Source organism: Grampus griseus (genome assembly GCF_964374135.1).
Source record: "Grampus griseus genome assembly, chromosome: 2".
NCBI classification, from domain to species: domain Eukaryota; kingdom Metazoa; phylum Chordata; class Mammalia; order Artiodactyla; family Delphinidae; genus Grampus; species Grampus griseus.
The window spans coordinates 116,697,245-116,712,560 of record NC_139018.1 but is presented as its reverse complement, the minus strand read 5'-3'; the positions used below and the strand labels follow the sequence as shown (position 1 = coordinate 116,712,560).

Sequence of the window (15,316 nt, the reverse complement as noted above, 5' to 3'; positions counted from 1 at the left end):
GCCCAGAGGGATACCGGAGCTTCTGGCTAGCCCTTCTGTGCCTGGCCCAGTTCACACTTAGCTCTCCACAAGCTGAACTGCTAAGAAAGAAAGACTTTATTAATAAGGTGGGGAAGGGAGAAGGCAAGGAGCCTGGAGATGGACACACTGGTACCAGGGGGTACAAACAGTAAGAAACACTTTATTATAACTTTACAACATATAAATAGCTTGGGTCAAATCTGTGCTTTCTGGCAGCTGGGCATCAAGTCTCCTCCCCTGTAGGCTCCTGCCTTCCTTCACATTGCACTGTTCATTGGGTGGCTCTGGCCCTGGGGCCGGTGGTAGAGCTTGGAGAAAAGGGGCCGGGCAGCCCAGTTCTGCTCTCCATCTCCCAGTGTGGTGGCCTGCACCTGTCATCTGCTTGGGTTGCGGCTGGTGTGTAAAGACCGCTCCTCAGGGGTCAGACCAGCAAAGAAGGGATGCAGCAGGGCCTCCGCCAATGTGATGCGCTGGGCAGGGTCAAATTCTAACATCCGTCTCATCAGGTCAAACAGCTGCACGTGCTCCGGAGAGTCTTGGAGCATATAACTCTGCTCAGGGACACAAGGTGTCTCAGTGTGATGGCAGGGTCGTGGGAAGCCACAGCAGGTCCCCTTGCCTCTGGGAAGCCTTGCTGCGTGGCTGAGGAGGCAGGGACGCCTCCCTGGAGGACTACTTCTCCCCTCCTGGACAATGAGCAGCTCTTTTCTTTTTGTGCCTGTAATAATGTTTGCTCTGAACTTGTCAGGCTACTGGGTGTCTTGCTGGCTTGGTGACTCTGCCCCCACGTGCAAAGTTCTGACAGGTGGGTAGAAATCACCTCTGTGGAATTCACTTGTCCAAGCACCAAATGCAGTTGACAGAGGCTTCCTGGCCATGTCTAGGTCTTCCCTACCCCTCACCTCAGTCCTGCCTAGTTCTTCCCAAAATTGAGAGAAGATGGGGCAGGAAGTAGCACGGTCTCTGACATCTGGCTCTTCTGGTGTTCCCCAATTACATTCACAGCCACCCTGTGGGGAAGGGGTAGAGCTAAGGGCCCCTCTGGGGCAGTTTGCAAGAAGCCCCACTGCCAGCACCCAGCAACCTTAGGCACAGCCTCCCATAGGGCCGGAACCAGGAGGCAGCCTGTAGCCTCCTGGCCTGTCTCTCTGCTGTGTGTCTGCCCAGTGCCTGGGGTCTCCTTGGCATAAGTTGAGCTGGGGGAAGCCAGAAACTGACCTTAAGAGGTTTGCAGTTCTCCTTCACATACCGGCCGTCAGAGCTGTTCTCATCCCAAACCAGGCCCCCTTTGTAAAAATATTTCTGCTTCCTGAAAACAAAGGACAGGAAGGGTCAAGTCTTAAATGGGAAAGACAGTGGCAGCCTGAGGAATGGCAGCAAAGCAAGGCAGGGGATCCTGGCCTGACCCAGCAGGAAGGTCTCGGCAACAGGTTTGCCAGGTCATTCCAAGATGGGAAAGGCCCCTAGGCCAGCCCTGCGGGAGCAACCAGGACTCCTTACCTGGTACGGTGGATCATGTGTGATGGGATGGGCCCTAGGATCTTCTCCATCATCACCAAATGCTCTCGGTTTTCGTGCGTCTGTGGAAGGTTAGGGACACAGCAAGTGGGGGTCAGTGCCAGCCTCTGCCCCCTTAGGGTCCCTCAGGGAATAAAGGACAAAAAAGATGGGCAAGTTCCCTTCCTGCCCCGGGAGATGCAAACCCACCAATGGAATAGCAGTCCTAGCCTTTCTGACCTGGTGGCAGCCTGGGACCAGGGATGAGGCCAGCCTGTTCTCTCAGGGTCACGGTCAGACTCCTTGACCCTTCAGGTGCACTGTATAACTACACACCTCTTTTTGGCTACGTTCCTCACTCTCTCCCCAGAAGGTGCCCTGCCCTAGCCCACCTCCATGCCCTCACTCAGGCGGTGCCCCTTGCCTGGAATGCTCACTCCTCCCACCCCAATCCTCCATCCTTGATGGCTGACCACAAGAGTTCCTGAGTGTTCCAGCTACCCTGACCTCTTCCTTCCCCTGAGCATCTACAGCCCTCAGGAGACAATCTCACAACATGCTGACTGGTGGGCAGCGGTCCCACACTAGGCCTCTGCAGCCTGTCAGAGTAGCAGCGCTTAGGGTAGTGGGGTGATGTGGGAGAGGCCTTACCTGGAAGAGTGTGAAGCCCCGGTAGTACTCAAAGAGAATGCAGCCAATGCTCCAGACGTCGCAGGGCTGTGCCCAGCCCAGCTCTGAAAGCCAAGATGGGACAGGCTATGAGATTCAGCCCTGTGTTCCCAGCCTAGAGGTCACAGTGTAGCTACCACACTGCCTGGGAAGGCTCCTGCCCCAAAGCCAGTAGAAGTCTCTTTCTTGGTAAGGCCAAGTCAACAGCCATAGTGACTCAGGACACTGGCCTCAGGTGGTGGACAGGCACCTCACTCCCTGTTTATACCCTCCCAACAACTGCCCGCTTTATCAGGGTTGGGAGCTACACAGTCACTCACCCAGGATCACCTCAGGCGGGCGATAGTGACGGGTGGCCACAATGGTCGTGTGATGCTCGTGGTCAAAGGTAGCACTGCCAAAGTCAGCCACTCGGATGCTGGTGTTCTTCACCGACTTCTCCTCACAGCTCTGAAGGGCAAGGAAGGTGAGCCAGGTCGAGTCTGTCCTGGTGGGTACACACCCCTGGAACAGGGCCTCAATCTTTTCCCCCACCAATACCTTGTGCTCATTGTAGAGAGTTTCAAACTCAGAATTCACAAACAGGATGTTCTCTGGCTTCAAGTCTGTGTGGGTCAGTTGGTTCTCATGTAGAACTGGGGAAGCAGGAGAGGAGGGAAGCAGACACTGAAAACCTGGGCTTCCTCTCTGGTGCACCTGCCAGCGCTAGGCCAGCTCCCTCCTCCAAAGCCAGCCTGCCAGAGCCCCTCACAGCCCCTAACCTCAGCAGTGGGCCAAGGGAGCAGACTGAACTGCCTCTGTACTGGCTTCCCTCTCTAGAGTTCTCTGTGCTTAGGGCCTTGGAAGGTTCTGATTCTTGAGGGGGCAGGGGAGACTTTTTCCATTTATAAAACCTCCCTCTACCTGTCTGCAGGGGACCAGGCCTCCTCAACCTGTCTCTCACCAGAGCTGCAGCATCAGCCTTGGGGTGGTTCCCTCTCCCCAACATCAGCTACGTAATTTGCAAGACCCAGGGCAAAATGAAAATGCAGGCCGTCTTACTCAAAAGTTAAGAATCTCAAGATGGTAGCAGCAGAGTATTAAACCAAGCACAGAGCCCCCTATGAAGCAAAACAATGAAGCCAGTCCTGCCTCTCCTCATCCCCAGCCCCGAGCGCCGAGAAGTCTGCCTTCTTCCTCCAACTCCTATCCCACCGATGGTGGTACCCTGCCACTCATCACTTTTCCCATCTGGCACTCAAGACCCTCACAACGGTGTGGCCCATCTCTCCCAACATGGGCCCTGTCTTCACCAGAAAGAGTTGCAGCACATGCCAGGCTCTGGGCCGTCGCTGAGTGCTCACCTAGCTTGGAACACACTCCCGTCCCATCATCTATGCAGACCCTGTAGTCTAGCTCTAGGTCTATCCACCTCCTCTCCAACGAGCCTTCCCGACCTGTTCCAACCACTGCAAATCCTGCAGTGCTGAGCACAGGCACCACCAGATATGCTCTCAAAGGCTGGCAGACAGATGGGAAATGACGGTGAGACAGAGGGTGTCTATGTTGACAGGATCTGTGGGTGGGACCAGCCAGGTCAGTCTCTGACCTCTTCATCCTATGCAGGAGGGTAGGAACCGGGGTGGTACGGGGCTAATTCTAGAGCGGCTCTTTCATTTTTCCCGAGTGCCTGGGGGCAGACCCAGCTCAGGAGGCCCCCTGGAGGGGACTGCAGCCTCTCCATCCTCACAGATTCCTACCTGAAGGCCTTTCAGCCAAAGGGGCCCTGGTGTCTCTGGCCCAGAAGAATAGTTAACGATGTGCTAGAGCGAATGATGGAGAGCAGGACCACCAGGTGACTCTGCTGCAGATATGTGGCCGACCATGCTCCATTTGAGGGTGGAAACTTACACCTAAGGGCGTGGCAGAGCTGGTAGGCCATGTGCCGGACATGTGGTAGAGGGTAAGGCTGGAAGTTATTCTCCTTTAGGAACTCAAAGGTGTTCTTGCCCAGGAGCTCAAAGGCGATGCACATGTGACCATGGAAGTTGAACCAGTCAGACATCAAGACGCACAGGCTGGAGGAGAAGGATGGATGGGGCTCAGGGTCTGTGCTGGGGGGGCTGGCTGCCTCACCCCATCTCCTCAGGTGACGCCAGTCCCAACTCCCTCCCAGGCTGCTGGGTCCCACGCAGGATGCAGATACACATAGAGAAAGAAAATTATGGGCACAATCCCCGCGTCTCAGAGAACGAGGTGGAGTAACACCAGTACACTCCACAGAACAAGCATTGCTTTTTTCCACTCCCTCAGCTGAGCTTCCTGAGATCCTGCAGGGCTCAGCACAGTGCTTGGAGGGGGAATGCTCAGTGTCTGTGTGCCAAAGGTGGCTCTCCTTCGGATATCTCTGACTACATGAGAGCCCCAAACAGCTTTGGGTTTGTATCTTGTCTAATGCCCACCACAACCCAATGAAGCCCCCAATTCACAAACTCAGGGCGGGGAGGCCCGCCTCAGAACACAGAGCTGGTTGTGGTGGGGCCTAGACTGAAATCCAAAGGTTCCTTCCAGCAAGACTCACTCGCCAAACTCCCCTGGCTCTGGCTGTCGGCAGAAGGCATGGTGCCAACCAGGTGAAAGGGCACTGCTCAGCCCCAGTGGGTCCAGGCAGTTGGGGCCGGAGTGGACGCTGCCCCCTAGGAAGCTTCCCTCCCATTCCTTGCCGACACTCACAACTTGTTCTCTTTGTCCTTCTCCTTGATTTTTTTGAGAACATTGATTTCTAGCCGGGCGGCCTCCCGGTACTTGCCCACGTTGCGGATGATCTTCAGGGCAACCTGAGACTTCCCTCTGGACCAGGGAAGGAAGCAGAATTTCTCATGAGAAGCTGTGCAGCCCTCCCCCCACCCGCCGCCCCAACCCAGCAACTCCTGGCAAACACTACTCAGGACTCCAGGAACAGGGCCTGCCCTGAAGACAGCAGATTCTTGATGCCCAGCCTACCCCCTGTAACACTAAACCTCTACCCTCATAACAAGAAGTTGCTGTTCGCATCCGTGCCAGTCTTAGGCTTTTATGATCTCAGCCACTGCCAGCTCCCGGGGACGTAGGCAGAGGAGTAGAGCCCTATCCTGCTGACCAGCGCCAGCCCTAGAGCTCACTCAGTAACCCAACCTGTAGGCCAGTCCGTTGACCCTGGCCAGGCGGTCCCACTCAGAACCCTCTGCGGCACCTCCTGACCTTCCAGAGCACATCTACAAGTCTGGGCAAACTGCTCCTCCTGGGATTCCAGGATGGAGTGAGGGCCTGGCAAGAGGGTAAGGGCCCCAGCAGCAGGCTCCTCTCCCTGGGAACCCCAGGGCCGATCCCTTTAGCACACCACCCTGGCCCCACCTGCCTGCCTACCAGCCACAGCATTTATCAGAGACCACTGACTGCCAGGAACCTTTGTTCAGTGTCCATGAGGATTTTAATAATTCCTGCTCCATACCCTCCACCCTTACCCCCAGCACCAGCCCTGTAGGCCACTTGCAGAGTCTCAGCAGAGAATATCTGCTGAGGTTAGCCTGCTAGGCCCAACTGCTGTCAGGAAGGAAAAGCCAGAGTTCAGATGCCCAGGGGGAAACTAGAGTGATAAGCGCTGGCCCGCAACGTGTGGCCTTGAAGCCTCTGGGAAGCTGGCCTTGGTGCCTGAGGAAAGGTTTACAGGCCCCAGGGCAGAGGCATCTTCTAGAGAACACCCTGCTTTTCTCTCCCTATCCCATTTTCCCAGATTTTCAGGGCGGGAGAGAACCTCAGAGGAAAAACCACCACTCCAGCCTCCTAGAACAGGATCCCTCAAGGGCATTCCGACCCTCGACACAGGGAGCTCGTCACTTCCACACAACTACTGCCAGGCTTGGACGGCCCTTCCTTTTGCTGAGCTGAAGCCCACTGACCAACTCCCTCTGGACTCCCTATAGGTGCCCTAAGCCCTGTGCCTACCCATTAGTGACTTCAAAGGCTCACTTTCCATCTAGCTACTCAAAGTGACACAGCCCAGAGAGCCCCCATGTGGCACAGCTCTCAGATCTGCCCTCTCTCTCTCTCTCTCGTCACTGTATAGTCTACATGTCCCTATGCCCACTGGTCCCGGCCCTAACCTCTTGGGCCACATGGGGTCTGAGGGGTGTTTAAATGGGAACTGGGCGCCCAGGGAGGCTTCCTCAGTGATAAGCACTACCTTAAATTGGGGCCACATGGCTGGCTGGACTGCTGGGCCTAACTGTCCTCTCCAAGCAACCCTCTGAACCGAGCACAGCAGTACCCGGCTCCTCCATTCAACAGCTGGGGGATACAGTCAGACCCCAAGCGTGTTTCTTCATCTCTAAAATAGCACAAGTCACATACGGGCAGCACGTGGCTCAAATGAGACAGCAAGGACACAAGCACTTTCTGGTCAAAGCGCCAAACCAAAGAGAGGGCCATTAAGGGGGGAAGGCAGTGGGCTCCCAGGAGGTAGCCTCCCAGCCTAAGGTAGAGGAGGCAAGGCTTCTGGTCTTGAGGAATGGCAAGGGGACAAAAATGTTTTTCACTGCTCAGTCTAGAAGGGAGCAAGGTACCCCCAGGAGCACCCCTACACACACGGGTGCACCCCTGCTCTACCTCGGCACACTCAGAGAGGCCCAACCCTAGCCACACTGGAGAAGGCAGCAGCCTGCCTGGTGAGAAAGCCCAGGGTCTTCTCTCAGCGGGGGCCTGCACGGCCTCTCAGGCAGACCTCCAGAGGGTGAGGGCTCATGCTTGAGTCGGGCTCAGCAGTACTCTCAACCCCCTGCCAGGCCCAGACCCTAAGAGATGACAGGAGGCAGATCCAGCCCACGGAGGAGCCAGGGCCTTGCCCTGTTCTGATATCCGCAACCACAGTCCTGGGGAAGTGGGGAAACTGGGGCAGCGCCATTCACTGACCAGCAGTTCTTGGGCAGAGATGCCACATGCCTATGGAATCCCAAGAATTTCTCCCTAATTCAGGGGATCAGCACAACCCCAATATGCACAGGTCAGAACTCTGCTTTGGTGCTACCCTTCAAAAAGAAAGAGGTTAAGCTCTGCCACCACCGTCAAGAACCTCAGGCCAACTCTTCCCAGGAAGATGGCTCACCTGGCATGGTCCAAGCACTCCACCACCTTGCCAAAGGTGCCTTCACCCAGGTTCCCCACGATCTCATCTAGGAGAGAAAAGAAACAGGGCATGAGGATCTGGAGGACAGAGGATCGGCAGCTCCTGCAAGTTCACAGCATTCAAATTCTCAAAAACAAAAAAGGTTTCTCTCTCACTGCTACACTCTTAAAAACGGAAGTTGCTAGCGTCTGTGTCATTCAGGCAATTACTGGTGGCCCCGCTAAGGCGCCACGCGCACTAGAGGCCCCTCCAGGCAGGAGAGGTCTCGTCTAACAAGGGGGATAGAAAGTAGAGAGGTAAAGTTTTACGAAAGGTGGCTGTACATCGCTCTTGGAGCCAATCGCCGATCCGGCACACCAGGTGGCCCTCCTTGTCATCTTCCACACTCCGGCTGCTGCGCTTACTGCTCTGTTGGCTTCTCTGCATGCACCGCCCCCCGAAACGCCATCCGACCAATCGCATGGTAGGCGGTTCCGATTGACAGATTGAGGTGTCAGTCAAAGGCAGAGGTGGAGACGGTGAGGAGCCGGTGGGTTGGTTGATTGGATTTTCCAGATCCCAGCATTTCATAAGGCACACAGCATATATAACGATAGGGATATTGCAAGGGACACGTCAAGACACAAACTGACTTCAAAAACAGAAAAGTAAAAACAGCTACAGGTATGTAAAGAAAACTCGGACATTATCTAAGAGAAGGGCGCCGCAAATGCTCAGAAAGACAACCAGCCTCTGCTGCTGAGGGGCTGCCGTGTAGAGAGTCACAGGCCTGACTCCCTCCTCCACTGAGTCTCCCCCTCCCGGGCCCTCCCATGATGGCTTCGGCTAGGGTGGAGACGCAGTGAGAACGGCGCAAGAAGATGGCTGGCCCAGCCTGGGTCCGATCATCCAGAATGGTCAGAGGCCACTCTGGCTGGCTTCAGCTGCAGAATGCCCAGCCTGTCCTTGCCTGCCTCTGTTCGCCCACGCAGTCCTTGCACATGCCCGACAGCTGCCACCTGTCCCTAGACGGCATCCGTGGCCAGACTTAATTAACATCACCAGCAGAAACGGCCTTCCGTCAGCAGCCCTTGTGCCACCAGCCTTGAGCAGGGAAGGAGCCCTGGATCCTCTGGGCCAGTTGACTCTCCAAGGCCTACCACCACGATGGCCCACACAGGCCCCAAGCCAGCTCCTGCCCTGGCCTTGGCACCTATGCTACTCACAGGCCAGGCCCAGCCCATCCTGAGCCTCATGACGACAGAGGGCACCAAAAAGAGAAGAAGCAGAGCCACAGACCTGCACTACCATCCTGTGGCAGTGTGCAGAGAGGCCACCGGGCCATGCCGGGTGCCCAGTCAACCTCAACCCGTGGCCACTCAAAGAACCACGGGAAAGCTCAGCAGAGAAGACGCCTGGCCTCCCTCCACTGTTGCACCACTACTCCTCAGGGGCCTCACGGCCGGGAGCGAGTGAGGGAGGGAAGAGAGCTGGGGAAGAGAAGAGAAGACAGCATACACCCTCAGAGATACACAACTGGCCTTCCTTCCCAGAGGTCTGAGCACAGTGTGGTTTCCTGGTCTCAGCAGAGACCCTTCTGTACAACCCTTCACATTAAGGATGTTTCCAGGCCCTGCTCTGGGCATGTGGCCTGCAGCTGGACAAGGCCTGGAGCTGCGGGCCTTTCTGCCATTTCTTCACATGCCCCACCACACAGGCAGCTCATCCCCCTTGACTTGACTGCCCCTCACGTGAAGAGGCTAGGCTGCAGAGGACCTGACTGGAGGTCAGAGGGAAGGTCCCAGTCCATGCTAATTGACGGGCCCTCCCCTACCCGTGGGCACTCCAGCCTCCAGGTCTTTGGTGAGGGGCGTGGAGAAGAGACTGCAGAGGTGGATGCAGTCCATACCAGTCGGAGCACTCAGCTGTGTGTGTGGGGCAATCTCTGGGTGGGGAAGACCAGGCCATACAGCCCCAGACCACGTACCAGCAACCCTATTAAGGATTCTGAAGAAGTGTCTTTGTCTACTTGCGCATGTGGCCTGTCCTGGAGCGGTGTGGAAACACAGATAGGCTGGGGACCAGCCAGCGCCGGAACCAGAGCCCTTAAGTTGCCACTGCCCATGGGCCAGAAGATAGAGGAGCCGGGCCCCTGCCCAGCCCTGCACCTGGACCAGACAACACATACACACACACATGCAGGCACACCAAATGCACGTGCGCAGAGCTGGCAGTACTCACCCAGACCAGCCAGCCTGAGAGAAGGCTAGAAAGAGACGAGGCCTTTAAGCCCCAGCCAGCACACTCTGGCCACCACTCACCGAGGAGGCGCTGCTACAAGACCTGGTGCGGCGTTTGTGGCAGTGGTGGGCATGCTTGCGGGTCCGGTATGGCTCCCTTTCCCGTGACCGCCGACGATGATGGCAACGTGAAGATCCATAGTAGTCCTCTCCAAAGGATGGGCTCCGCTCTTCACACCGGTACGTGTCACTGTCACGGTGCTCCCGGTATCTCCTCTGGTAGGGCAGGCGGTCATGGCTGCCAAGACCGGGATAGGGACACTGGTCAGAGCTTCCTCCCACCAACTGGGCTCCTGCTACTAATCAAGACTCATGTGGTGGGGCCCCTGCAAAGGGCTCACAAGGGTAGCCTGTGGGAGCAGAGGCGTCCAGTCTAGGGGAAGTGCGGGGGCGGGGGGGTGGGCACGTGTGCGTGAAATCCAACCTCCAGAACCCCAGCTCCTGACAGCACCCCTCCAGCGCCACAGGAGGCAGAGCACTGGGAAAGGTGAGCATGGTGGAGGACCTCTGAGGGTCCCCCATCCCAGAGCTCTCTGAGGCCTGCAGAGACTGTTATTTTGGTCTGGGGACTGAGATAAGACCAGGGACCAATATCTGGAAAGGGCTGAGGTTATGTTCCCAATCCAAAATGAGGAAGGCTCAGAGGTTAACAGGGGAGATGCTGGCCTAGAAAACGGGGGAATGTGTCAGGAGAAGGAAGACTCAAAGATAGAGAAAGAAGGGGTGGCATGGATGGTGGCGAACTGAGGCCAGGGAATGCAGGGGAATTGCAGGGGGATCAGGGGAAGAGCCTGAAGAGGACAGGGCAGTGATCAATGTGCAGCCGGGCAGAGGCGGCAGTCCACCACCTGGTGTGCCGGATCGGCGAACTGAGGCCCAGGGCTGCCACAAGCCTCCAGGCTGTCTCCTAGCCCGGAAGTGGAAAGGAATCCTTTCTTCCGACCTAGTTCCCTCTCACCTTCTAGACCGAGATCTCCGGGGCGGAGGCTCCCTTCGAGAGGGGTATCGCAGTCTCCCTTCATGCTCCCGACTGTAAGACCTCCTCCTCTTCCATCGGTAGCTCAGGTACGGGTCTGGCTCAGGGGAGCGGTATCGCTTACAGTGATGCATCTAGGCCATGAGAAATAAAAGCCCTGCTAAACACACAGCCAGCCACAGGGCTGCCCGGGCAGCCTAGGCGCTCCTGAAGAAGAGGCCCATTGTTCTGTCTGGGGGCAGCCCCTCCCAGGGGTTTATGAAGTGAAGAACTCTGAGGTCACACTGGTCAAACAGCAGACAATGGGTAACACCCTTCACCAGAGAACAAACAAGCAGCTGCCTCCCCAGCACAGCATCATTGGCCTGGTGGCCTGAGCACTCAGGGAACCTGGAGAGCCAGGACAGGTGCCGAGGCAGAATGCAGGGAGGGGCTGGTGAGCACCATCACAGGAGACCAAGGCCAAGTAGAAAGGGAGCCTCTTGTGCTCAATTCCCTCCTGCCTGTCTGTAGGGTCCTATGAAGTGCCTGTTCTGTCGAGCCAGAGGCCAGAGTCAAAAGGCTGCTGGCAGGGAGCCAATACACAGGAGCAAGGGGTGAAGGCCCTCGAGTTTGAGAAGCCAGGTTGCCTGGCTGAGGCCCTGAACTGTGCTCTGCTCAAGGACCACAAATCAGTGTGAGGAGCCACAAGCAGAATCGAGAAGACCAGCCCTTGGACAAAGAGGGTCCCACAAACATTCCCTAGGCTACCTGAGGGTCTGGCCAAGCAGACATGGGGGTCTATCCAGCCCTTGTTGGTCTACAGTCAGTCCTAGTATCTGTAAAGATGCCAGGGTCTTCAGAGCAACCAAGTCACTTGCCCGAGGCCTATTTAGCACCCGCAGACCACCTGCCACTGGTGCCATGCCAGGCAGTGCCTTACCTCCAACAGTACCATCACTGTGCCCTCTTCTAGATTCCCTGCTCCAGTATCCTCTTCTGTGCCCATCTCAGGAGAAGTCAGAAGCCTGGCTGTCTGGCAGGCTTTGGGCTCGGGGAGGCAGGCCAAAAGGGCTCCATCTCACTATTCCTGGTTCAGTAGGGACTTACACCCACCACAGAAAATTGCCAGGTTGGATCAGCCATCAGCTGAGAAAGATGGCTATGTGAGGCCAGCTCCCTGTTCCACCCAAACCCCAAACCCTGACACTGCCTCCACAGAAGGGCTGGGCCAGAGACCGTAGCCAGCCTTCCTCCCAACCTTTCACTTGGCCATAGCCAACCAATGGTGGTCAGTCTTGGGCTTGCCTGATCAAGCACATTTTGGACAAATCCACTGAGGCTGTCTCATCTTATAAGGGTCTGTCTGGAGGAGAACAGAATGGAATGGCTCTCCTTAAATGAGCAGGTCAGTGAGGCATAGCTGACAAAACCCCTGGGAGCTTGTCTGCAATCCTGAGAAAGTCACTGCCCTCATCTCCCTGCTAGCAGCTGTCTTCTGCCCTCTACCTGGAAGCCCAGGCCACAGCAACCCTTGGAGATAAATACTCTGTAACAGCTCCTCAAGAGCTGTTCTGTTTTGACTAATATTTCACTGTTTCCCTGCAATTATGGCTGGGTCAGGTGCCTAAGCGATGGAATGAAGGCAGTATCTCACATCTCAATAAGTGACAAGGAAGATGTTCCAATGGCCAGGACAAAGACCCTGCCCATCCTCACTGGGCAAAGCACCAGACCTGGAAGACATGGTCTAGTCTACAGCAGGCCAAAGACTCTCTCCTGGGACCCAGAAGATTCTTATATATGCTCATGCAAGTGGAAAGAGCACAGCTTCAGATGTCAATCTGAATCCTGGCACTGCCACTTCTAGCTTGTGCCTTTAAGCAAGTTATTAAACAAGTCTAACCTTCAACTTCCTCTTGCAACAAGGGGATAATAATCTCTTACAGGACTCTGTGCAGATTAAATTATATCACTCCTTTAAGTAACATGCCTAGTACATGCCTTTAGGTCAAAGGCCTAGCACAGGTCTGGGCCCACAAGAGGTACTGAAGGCAGCTTTACATCAGCAACATTAAAAAGGTTCCAGGGGGCTTCCCTGGTGGCACAGTGGTTGAGAGTCCGCCTGCCGATGCAGGGGACACGGGTTCGTGCCCCAGTCCGGGAAGATCCCACATGCCGTGGAGTGGCTGGGCCTGTGAGCCATGGCCACTGAGCCTGCGTGTCCGGAGCCTGTGCTCCACAACGGGAGAGGCCACAACGGTGAGAAGCCTGTGTACCGCAAAAAAAAAAAAAAAGTTTCCAGGAAACAACTCGGGGTCTGTGTTAAATGCCCTAAGGGTATTAAGGACATTTTTAAGTCCCTTCCAAGGGACCAGAGAAGAGAGAGATCCGGGTAGAAAACCCTGAACGAAATCCCAGTGCTGCCTTACTGGCCTCGTGACCTTATACACTGGGCCTTGGTTACCATACCTGGAAAATGGAGATGACACGACCCCCCAGCCAACTTGGCAAAGGAGATGATAAGTATGAAAGCTATATGAGACATCACACACAAAGCAATCATAGAGGATATAACTTCTCCTTTAACACATTCTAGGCAAGTGAAATATTGGGAATACCAGATGCTCCTCATTATCTTCCCAGCTAGGGCTCTAGGGCCCATTTCTCATCAATTATCTCTGATTCTCTGAGACCTCAGAAAACAGGTTGTTAAGATATGCTCTGGAAGGCTCTGCCTCTGCACAATGAAGAAAAAGGTAAGGTGAAGGAAACCAGGCGGAGGATGCCAGCTTTTCTCTGAGCACGGGCCTAGTCGTCTTCTCATTTGCTGGTCCTGGCCAGAGAACTGGGCTGACAAGAAGAGCAGCCAGCCAGGTCAGTGGCTGCCCTCCCGGATTCCAGCCACCCCAGCGCCCCATGGTTATTTTTGGCTGACGCTGCCCCACCGCTGCAACCTCAAACCTGCCACCTTGCAAGCCGCCACCATCGGGTGAAACGCTCCTCCTTTTCAAGGGCATGGAGGAGGGAAGCTGGAAGGCCGCCAACTCCGCCTCAGACGGAGCCCTGGCTCAGGCGATTCCCACCCCAGCTCCACACCAGGACACCCGCACCCGGAACTAAAGGACAGAGATTCCCGGACCGAGGAGCAGCCCGGGCATCTGTACTGTCAGCTTGGCCGGGCCCCTCCTCCGGGCTGGAGCGGATCCAGCATCACAACAAAACACGCAGGGGGCCTGAGGTCCTCGCTCGCGTCCCCTCCTGACGCCTCTCCAGAGATCTCAGAGCCCCGTCCCCCGTAACCGCCGCCAGTGGAGGCGAGGGGAGACCTGGGGGAGGGGGAGGGGGAGGGGGAGGGGAGGGAGAGGAGGGGAAGGCCAGCTTGGGCCGGAATCAAACTCCCAAGCCGCGCGGGGAAGAGGAGTGTGCGAACTAAGCCTCGAGCCGGGGGTAGGGGAGGGGTCCGAAAGCCCCTCCAGGCTATCCCAGGTAGGACCCCGATCCCATTCCGCGGGCGGGTGCAGGGCCCAAACAGTATCCCTGCAGGGGCCTCAGAGGCCTCTTAGGCTCGGACTCCGACACGCGGGATCGAGAGATCGGGGTCTGCGGTGACCGCCCTCTGGGGGAGAAGCGACGGGTCAGGGGTGAGAGGTCGGGACCGCGGCCTGAAGTAGACCGAGAAGTAAACGAAAGAGAGTAGCCTGAGATCGATCCGGGAGCCCTGGGATCCACATCCAGCGCGCCCACCCCTCCGACTCACCGCCCGCCACCGCTCCCGTCGCGGCCCCGGACCCCATACTCACCCTCTCCCAGGCTCCGGCTGCAGCTAGGCCCCACTCCCCGCTTCGAGCGCCTCTTCCGCTTCCGGCTCCGGCCTCCGCCCGTGGCAGCCCCGCCCCTTGCGTGACGCAGCCGTCGCCAGCCCGGGCTCGACCCGGCTCGGCGGCTTGGCCGCTCTAGCCTTCGACTCGAAGGCTCTGGAGGACCCGCCTTCTCAGCGCAGGTCGGTGAGGCAACTGCGGAGCCTGGTTCCGGGAGGGCCGAGAGGAAGTCCCCAGCCGCGGCCCGCCTTCCCCCGTGTCGCGTCGCACGTAGGCCCCAAAGACGCGACGGGGGCGTCCCCGGCCGACGGCGCCGGAAGCCCAAAGGTGGAGCCCCAGCCCCGCCTGTGCCTGCCTGTCCCTTTCCTGCGTGCCGGGAGGAGGGCATTGTTTCGCTGTCGCCCCAGTGAAAACCTGGCGGGCCTTGACGCCCGCCTGGCTCCGGGGCCCAGGAGGGCGCTAAAGATCACGGAAGGCTCGGGAAGGCTGTCCCGACTCCCAGTTATGTGGAAGAAGCAAATGAGACCATATTCTCTTTGTGTGGAGGTTTTTTTAAGCCGTGGCGGCAAGCCGTAGGTGCACAGCATTTTCTGAGAAGATACCGGAGAGTCACGTAGGCGGGGCCTCTGGAGGGATGGGTCTGGAAGAGGGGGAGGGGGTGTCTCCTTTCCCTTGAGCATCCTTGGAGGACGGCACTAAGCGGACCGGCATCGTTTCTCAGCTTGTAAACCCCCGCCAAACAAAAGCCCTGTGCCCCGCCGCGGGCTGACCCGGCTGCCATTTCTCCACGGAGTCACTCGGCGACCCCTTTGCCCGGGCCGCGAGCGTGGGCTCACCAAAGCCCCGCCCACCTACTTGCCCCGCGGGTGGTCAGAGCGGAATAACGAGGCCCTGTTTCCAGATGAGAAAACCTAGGTCGGGTCCTTTGGAAGAC

General features: G+C 57.1%; 1 protein-coding gene across 4 annotated transcripts; it reads right to left on the bottom strand.

Annotated features, from left to right (window-relative positions):
• Nucleotides 1-62: 62 nt before the first annotated feature.
• Nucleotides 63-14,454, bottom strand: CLK3 (CDC like kinase 3). Of its 4 annotated transcripts, none has more exons than XM_082648659.1 (13): nt 14,365-14,454; nt 10,565-10,716; nt 9,628-9,844; nt 7,651-7,747; nt 7,307-7,373; nt 4,900-5,016; nt 4,078-4,244; nt 2,728-2,822; nt 2,508-2,637; nt 2,170-2,252; nt 1,522-1,601; nt 1,240-1,330; nt 63-572 (listed from the first exon to the last, which is right to left on the bottom strand). In XM_082648659.1, the coding sequence occupies exons 2-13, from the start codon at nt 10,714-10,716 to the stop codon at nt 396-398; spliced, it is 1,473 nt and encodes a 490-aa protein (XP_082504785.1). In that variant the 5' UTR covers nt 14,365-14,454; the 3' UTR covers nt 63-395. The 4 variants fall into 4 exon arrangements, with proteins under 4 accessions (XP_082504785.1, XP_082504782.1, XP_082504783.1 ...); XM_082648656.1 differs by having other exon boundaries at nt 430-1,031; nt 14,365-14,441; XM_082648657.1 differs by lacking the exon at nt 14,365-14,454 and adding an exon at nt 14,322-14,354 and having other exon boundaries at nt 430-1,031.
• Between the last annotated feature and the right edge of the window lie 862 nt (nt 14,455-15,316).

What these genes read in the sequence shown, in the direction of transcription:
- CLK3 (XM_082648656.1), bottom strand. Translation starts at nt 10,716, where the DNA reads ATGCATCACTGTAAGCGATACCGCTCCCCTGAGCCAGACCCGTACCTG. An exon ending in AAGGACAAAGAGAACAAGTT is followed by an intron (nt 4,245 to 4,899) that starts GTGAGTGTCGGC and finishes CTTCTCCTCCAG; the next exon opens with CCTGTGCGTCTTGATGTCTG. An exon ending in CTCTCTACAATGAGCACAAG is followed by an intron (nt 2,638 to 2,727) that starts GTATTGGTGGGG and finishes CTTGCCCTTCAG; the next exon opens with AGCTGTGAGGAGAAGTCGGT.